Source organism: Triticum dicoccoides, chromosome 3A (genome assembly GCF_002162155.2).
Source record: "Triticum dicoccoides isolate Atlit2015 ecotype Zavitan chromosome 3A, WEW_v2.0, whole genome shotgun sequence".
NCBI lineage: Eukaryota > Viridiplantae > Streptophyta > Magnoliopsida > Poales > Poaceae > Triticum > Triticum dicoccoides.
Window position 1 is genome coordinate 433,886,319 of NC_041384.1, and position 8,186 is coordinate 433,894,504.

The 8,186-nt window shown below is 39.9% G+C and overlaps 1 protein-coding gene across 1 annotated transcript in view; it reads left to right on the forward strand.

Annotated features, from left to right (window-relative positions):
* Window positions 1-5,908, forward strand: part of LOC119272379 (protein SGT1 homolog) — a 13,433-nt gene extending 7,525 nt beyond the window's left edge. Inside the window, exons 2-10 of the mRNA XM_037553883.1 lie at window positions 2,289-2,358; window positions 2,462-2,586; window positions 2,850-3,021; window positions 3,269-3,365; window positions 3,441-3,506; window positions 4,456-4,591; window positions 5,079-5,161; window positions 5,263-5,367; window positions 5,490-5,908. Of these exons, the coding sequence (XP_037409780.1) occupies window positions 2,289-2,358; window positions 2,462-2,586; window positions 2,850-3,021; window positions 3,269-3,365; window positions 3,441-3,506; window positions 4,456-4,591; window positions 5,079-5,161; window positions 5,263-5,367; window positions 5,490-5,597 (962 nt within the window). The 3' untranslated portion in view covers window positions 5,598-5,908. The remainder of the gene's footprint in view (window positions 1-2,288; window positions 2,359-2,461; window positions 2,587-2,849; window positions 3,022-3,268; window positions 3,366-3,440; window positions 3,507-4,455; window positions 4,592-5,078; window positions 5,162-5,262; window positions 5,368-5,489) is intronic.
* The last annotated feature ends 2,278 nt before the right edge of the window (window positions 5,909-8,186 follow it).

The window sequence follows — 8,186 nt, forward strand, 5'->3', positions numbered from 1 at the left end:
CCTGCGGCTCGATTCGTTTGCTTATGCCGAACCCTGTCATGATTTGCCGCATGGATGTGGATGGAATCGCTAGGCCCCCCTATGAGATGTTTGCGTCTGGTTCTGGGAGCAGATGAGTTCGATTCGCCGTCGCTTGTTGCGTTGTCGGTGCGGCGGTGCGGTTTTACGTTAGTTGTGGGGTTCAAGCGGCGAGTTAGGCCCTAATAAGCTCGGTTTGTTTTCGTTCCGAATCCTTACGTTACTTGTGTTGTACGCCAAGTGTCGGTGGGTCAAAGATGGCACCTTTGGGGGTTGCTCTGATTTGTGTGAAATAAGTCTGTTTCGTTAGTGTCAGCACACATAGCTTCTGTGTGTGCAGGTGTTGACGTACAAGTGTGTTGAATCCCTCTCATTTACAGTTAGGATTGACTTCCAGTTTGCATAGGCTAGGGAATGTAATGGGGTAGAATAGCATTCCAGCGTGTTTACTGTAGTCATTACACGACTTGCGCCCTAAAAAAAATATGCACTTGTTGAGTTGCTACAGTTATTGCTTGCTTTTTGCTCATATATGTTGGCGAAATTAGTCAAAACGGGTGCTAACATTGAGATTCTATTAGTGGGTTGTTTGATCTCTGGTTGTTAAGATGCCTGTTGTTGATTTCTGTTCCTACATCACAGCCTTTAGCCTAACCTTGAAAAGGAACGAGATCTAATGTGGTGGCATGTAAAGTGTTATATTTATATCAACTCTGAGGCACTTAACCACCATAAAGAATCTGGGTAGTATCATCATTGGAGTATTGTTATTTTGTTATCTTGCAGTTCAGTATTCTGAATAAGTATTTGGTTGTTCGCACATCTTGTTTTATTACTTGTTCATGTATCATTGAGTTGTTGCATAGAACTCCATTTTGATCCTCATGATGTAAAGTAAAATGCCATCCAAATGTAGAGCTGTCGTATCATAATATGGATTTTTTCTTAAGGTGCGTGCTTTTGTTTTGCCTATTTGCTCAGTTTATGAGGATATGGAATACATGCTATCCTCCTGAAGTTACATTCGGTGTCCTAGCATGGCCAAGGAGGTGAGGACCTTCCTCTCCAGCCTAGTGCCATGAACAACGGCTGCCTTTGAAAAAACCCTGTGTTTGGCAACAATTTGTAACCAATGGTACATTTCTTTGTGATAACCGAAGTATCCCTATGTTGCCTGTGTAAAAATATTATTCAGGCAGCTACAAGCCACTCCTTGATATGCTAGAAATCGCATCACATTAACTAACTATCGTAAAATCGTATGTAAATTTTCCTCTGTATGAGGTTATTTGTTTGAATGCTTCATAAATTGAGAACAAAAAGCTAATTTGATTCCCTGCATAGTGAGGTCTGGATATCTATGTTTCTGACTTGGTGGAAGCCTTGTGCTTTTAAAAATGCAATAGTAATTGTAGTAATAGCATTAAACAATTGTTCTACTCTATCTACGAAGGAAAAGATATAATAGTGAAATCTGTAGATTATATGAAGTAAAAGATATAATAGTGACATCTGCAGATTCAAGAGATACATTGTTGTGCATGGAGTAATACTTATGATTCATAACCATGTTTATGTACTTGCAGAATTTCTTAGCACCTAATCCCTGTTTGTCCGTGATCTATAGTTGTTTCCTTGTTGTTGCATATTAATGAAGCCTTGGTCTGCTCTTTGTCAAACTCGAAACTTGCCATGTGGCTTATTTGTTTGCCCTTTTACGTCTAGAATGTTCAAAATGTTAGTGCCACACCATCCATGTATGAGTACAATGTCATTTCAGTTCTTAATTACCAGTTGAACTCATTTTGTAAACTTTATCCCCGAATATTATTTAACTATCCATCATGAAAGATCATGTAAGCTCAATTAGCCATTCACTATATTTACAAATATAGTTTGTTTATTTTAAGCATTATCCTCTCACATTCATATTATTCCCTATGATCATAACTCATGATTGAGTGTCTCTCTTAGTCTCAAGTGTTCTTCTTGGGTAGAGAATACATAAATCTCTCTTAGTCTCAACTGCTCTTCTTAAGTAGAGAACACATAAATCAAGAGAATAATCAGGGCATTTAGGAGCAAGAGAATGGCATGATGTTCATTGAGGCTAATTCCTTCATTTTTGTGCCAATGGCTACAATGACCTACATTTGTGGACATACTGAAATAGTTAGATCATGCCTTTTTTATTTGTTACTTGATAGTAATTGTCTGTTTGTACTTGCACAATATAGTGTACTAAGCGCGTGGTAATTTTTGTCTTGCAGAGGCTGTAGCTGATGCCAACAAAGCAATTGAACTTGATCCTTCGATGCATAAAGCATACCTTCGGAAGGGGTCAGTCATGCATTTATTCGCTTCATCAGTTGAACATAAATTTTAGAACAAACTGCCATCTATTGCCTTTTTATTTTTACATGACAAGAATAATTCTATGCAGCTCTGCTTGCATCAAGCTGGAGGAATACCAAACTGCAAAGGCTGCTCTTGAAGTGGGTTCTTCTTATGCATCTGGTGACTCGAGGTTTACTCGTCTGATGAAGGAGTGTGATGATCGTATTGCTGGTGAGTCAAACATATTTAGCTCAGCAATTGCCTAATGGATATAGTGATTCTTTATTGGGCATGCCATAATAGGAATGTATGTCCTCTGTGTTTTCCCAATTTTTGAGTTATTGTGATCTGTTAAAATCTCCCATAGCAGCCTTGCATCATCATCCAGTTTTCGGGATGTGCTAACACTTTTGAAGCTGCATATGATCTTTTCATTTGCTCTTTCTTACCCACACTTGTACTGCTGGGGTGTCATTAACTTGTTATGTGTTCAGAGGAGGCTAGCCAGGTGCCAGTAAAGAATGCCGCTGCGGCTGTTGCTTCAGCTACATCTTCGGGGGCATCTTCCGGGGCTACAACTGTGGCTACTGAAGCTGAGGACCAGGATGGTGCAAATATGGAGAATGCACAGCCAACGATGGAAGTGCCAAGCAAGCCCAAATACAGGTAATTGGTGCAGAATTCTTTCAGTAGTGTTCTTTCTCCCATGATAAAAAAATTATTTTCTATGTATGAGCCCATTTAAATTTGAGGGGACATCTACTACATGCACTAAAATTTATGTTTGATTTCCACCTCATTCACATCGTCAGAGGTGTGCGTAATACTAGTGTATCTAAGGAATGATTAAATGTTTATGCTGTAAACAGTGGATGGATGCTAACATTTTCTGGCAATGCATTTGATGTTGTAGGCATGACTACTACAATACTCCTACAGAAGTGGTACTGACTATATTTGCTAAGGGTGTTCCAGCTGACAGCGTGGTTGTTGACTTTGGTGAACAGATGGTGTGTTTCCCTTGCCTTATTCTTGCAAATCAATTGTCATTTCACCGTGTTGACTAATCTAGCTTCACTTTCTAGCTGAGTGTCTCAATTGAACTTCCCGGTGAGGAACCATACCATTTTCAGCCTCGTCTGTTTTCAAAGGTACCTCCTCATCTTTTTAACCTGTATGTGGCTACTTATGAACACAATGCAAACAGTACATGCTGTATCTGTTATGTCACTTGTATGATGCATTGTTTGGTAAGAGAAGGTACTAAATATTCAGAACATACACGCAAGGCAGGGTGACTCAAAAGCATAGTTTTCATGTTTTTGTTAGTAACTAATCTGTAAATACGAATTTATAGGAGATATATATTGTAAATACAACTTTCAGTACAGAAAATCAATAATTTATTTATTTTCCCTCTCAAACAAGTTTTCCACCCTTATCTAGAACATGAGTGGCACATACAGGTTCCCACATATATGTTTATGAACAACTTTGGAAATACATGATTATGGATATAACGACGAAGCCAGGCTAAACAGTACACCCTCTGCAAAGAACTATAAGAGTGTTTAGATCACTAAAGTAGTGATCTAAACGCTCTTATATTTCTTTACGGAGGGAGTACTCTCTTGTTAGTCAGTTACACACGGAGATGGAATGAGGTCTTCTTTATATGATATAATATACTAATTTTGTTTCTAAAACAACTAATTTATTATGTTAATCCTCAAATTTATGTTCTAGGAACAGCAATTGATCTGCTGATAAAGTAGGATATTGTAACTGACAAAGTAAATTGATTGCTAAGGGCCCAAGTTTTCATGTGGTGTGGAAATACACATGGTCAATAGTTCATTGCCGAGTAGCACCTTTGACAAACTTGTCAGTTGATTGGATATAGTTTGTTTCTCCCTCCATCTGGCAACTTACAGTGATGACTGAGAACTCCTGTATTTGGATTGTTCCCTAAATGCATGGAAGTTGTTGAGAATCAATTACGCTCTCTCTATGTAACTGTTTTTACTTGTGGTGGTGTATACCTGACTGGGTTGAGCTATTGCACATTCATCAGTAATTTTGTTGTTTTTTGACAATCAGATCGTCCCAGATAAGTGCAAGTATACTGTGTTGTCTACAAAGGTTGAAATGCGCCTTGCAAAAGCTGAGCCAGTAACTTGGACATCATTGGATTATACTGGTAAACCAAAGGCTCCTCAGAAGATAAATGTACCAGGTAATTCCTTGAGGGCTGAATGCGAGCAAAATTGTTGACTTGTCTAGTGATAACCTTGCTGTGATTGAGCTTTTGTATGGATTACTACTCCCTCTGTAAATTGTGTTCTACAATTTTTTCTTATGAAAGATGATCACTGAAAATATTTTAAACCAGCGCAAATTTATGGCATGTTTCAGTCCCAGTGAGAAAGATACTTCCATGCACACTGAGGGTAACAGATCTATAAGAAAGTTAACTAAAATGCTGGTTGGTGCTGACTCCTAAGCTTGCAGAATGGCTACTATTTCAGTCCCAGGCTGTTTATGTAGCTTTCAAGCTGGCAGAATGGCTACTAAGGTAGTTTTAAGCCTGAACCGTGTATGTGATGCTGGGTTTTAGATGAACAGCATACCAGTTCTATACAAAATCTGAGTTCTGGGTTAGTGTTATATTGCATTGTCTTCCATTTGTCACTGAAACATTGCATGTATTCCTTGTTTTGCAGCTGAATCAGCCCAGAGGCCATCTTATCCGTCATCAAAATCCAAAAAGGACTGGGATAAGCTTGAAGCTGAAGTGAAAAAACAGGTTTGTGTGTGTGTGTGTGCAGCTTGTATCATCTTTGAGCCTTTCATTTCACTACTGCCCTACTACCATTGAAGTTTCTCATGATTTTGAGCTTGTTTCAGGAGAAGGATGAAAAACTTGATGGTGATGCTGCATTGAACAAATTTTTCCGTGAAATTTACAGTGATGCTGATGAAGATATGCGTAGAGCAATGATGAAGTCTTTTGTATGTGCTCTCCATCCTCGTGGCTCCCCTTTTGTCAATTGACCTGTGTTGGCATAGCTGACAAAGGTCACAACTGAGATCATATACTACTACTTGCTGTCTGAACATATCTGGTGTTGCAGGTGGAGTCTAATGGAACCGTTCTCTCAACCAACTGGAAGGATGTCGGGAAAAAGACGGTTGAAGGAAGCCCTCCTGATGGAATGGAGCTCAAGAAGTGGGAGTATTAATGAATCCAGATCATCCATGTTGTAAATCCTGGTCGGGTCGTGAGTGTTAACTTGGCTGCAGACTTGCAAATCATTGTCGGTCGGATTATTGTGTGTTGCTCTTGATTCTGTTTCCGTATTTGTAAGCTGTTTGCGTGGCAGGTTAGCTTTTAAGTACTTATCCTAGTTTTGCGAGCTACAGTTGGTAATAGAGTAAGCCATACCTGTGCATCTGTGGTATGGAAGTGCAAAACGTCCGTTGTAACTGGTGCCAAAACTATCATCTGTGAAACGGTGCTATTTTTTGTCTGAAATCTGTGCATCACACTTAATTTTTGTTTGATCAGATCGATCACATAGATCGTGAAATTTAATGATGATGTGTTTGTCTCAGAAAGTTAGCAGTTACTTAGTCACAGAATTTCCTTATGGGCGAAAAGAGCGGAATCACTTTCGTGGTAGTGGAGCACGATTTACTGAGACCTTATGATATGTGTTTATACCATCGTGAGCCGCGGTACCTTTCGTTGGATGCATGGAAGGTGGAGTTCTTACTGGGAAAAAGTCTAAAAATAACCTTGATTTCGTTCTCCAAGTCTGAATCAAACCCTGAAGTCAGAATCCCTGAAATTGTCACCCTATCTTTTGTTATCCCGGTCTATCCCGGCCCTTTAGACGTTTGTTTGCACTGGGATTGAATATGTGGCGGAAAGAGGGTGAAATAGTTGGACTGACAGTGGGTCCTATCGTTCTCATAAATCCAAGTATCTTTTCGCTCCCTCCCCTGTTTCTGCCCCTCGACGCTTCTCCTCCCGTCCCTTCTCGCAGCGGCCATGGCGATTGTCGGTGGTTGATCTCAGGGACGGCAAGACGATCACGGCGGCCGGAGAAATCTCCTGTAATCCCCTTCCTCCTTCTGTTCCTCTTCTCATCTTTGCATTTTTTTTGCCATTGATTGTCTCTGGTTAGGGTTTCTGGGCAGGAAAATGAGGTTAATTAGGGCATTGATTTGTTGGAAAACATTGGATTTACTTTTACATTTAGTCCGGAAAAGCTGTGCTAGCCATTGATTTCGTCCAAAAATGTGTGGCAATGCAGGTTAGGGTTTGTGCTCTCATCATGGATGCTTGCGACAAACTGAATGTGCGGTTTAATTTCGGTGGGCAATTTGTTCGGATAGGACCTACTTTAGACTATGTTGGTGGAGATGATGGAATGTTAGAGATTGAAAGGGATAAATTATCTTTGCCAGAGATCAAAGGATTTCTTGGTGATCACATACCTTTTAAAGAAAGTATGAAGCTTTACTTCCTGATCCCTGGTAAAAAACTAGTGGATGGCCTATTATTTTTGTGTGATGATGCTGGCTGTATGAAGATGTCTGAATGCATAACTGATGGAGGAGTGGCTGAGGTCTATGTGGAGTACTTTGGGGAGCAAGATGATGAAAGTGCAAGTGATAGTGGTAGTGATTTTGAAAATGAGATGAGCAATGAGTTAGATGGAGGGAGTGATACAGAACTAGATGCAGTCATAACTGCAGAGGAAGATGTTCAGATAATTAGTGAAAATCCATCATCGTTGACTGCAACAGAAAGTATGCTTGTACCAAATGATAGTGGTGTTATAACCCAGGTTATTAGCAGCCCTACAAAGCACAATTTCAGAATGAAACAGAGGACTGAAAGTGCACAAGTTGAGATACAGAGTTTACAAATTCAGGCACAAAGTTCTCAGGTTCAGCTACATACCTCTCAGGTCATTAATCCAGGAACACATAGAGATAATGCAGCAGATCAACATACATATGAACATGAGAGTGATGACAGTGGCTCTGCAATTTCAGACAGTGAGGAAGATGATAGTGATCATGTGGCAGGAAGTGACGAGAGTGGACTGGAAGAGGAATATGTTGAGCTAAGGGAACAAGCAAGGGCTTTTAAGAAGAGAATTAGAGACTCAAAGAGATGGGCTAAGAGAAATCCATCTGGTGCCATTCCAATAGATCTAGTGGCTAATGTGGAAGAAGTGGTAGGAGAAGACCACTTTGACTCAGATGACGAAGATTACTCATATGATGAGGACAGTGATCATGAAGGAGAATTTGTTAGGAGGAAGACTAAGTTCCCAAGGTATAACCCTAAGGTAGATATTCCACTATTCTGCTTAGGAATGATTTTCAGGAGCAAGGATCAGATGAGAAAGGCACTAATAAAATATGGACTCCTGACATTTAGAAGTATAAACTTCATGAAGTCAGAAGAAGGGAGGATTAGGGCTAAATGTGGATGGCCTGGATGTCCCTGAACTATATATGGTGCTTATACTAGCAGGTGTTCTAGATTCCAGGTGATCACATATGAAGATCAACATGAGTGTGCACCTAACAGAGACAATCATCTTGTCACCGCAAAAGTTATCGCTAGGAGATATGAGCATATCTTAAGAGCCAACCCCACATGGAAAATTGATAGCATTAAAGCCACTGTTCTGAAAGATTTCTTTGCTGATGTATCAACTTCAAAGTGCAAGGCTGCTAAGAAGATAGTGTCACAGAAGCTACTTGCTGGACTGAAAGATGAGTACACCAAGGTGTTTGATTACCATCTT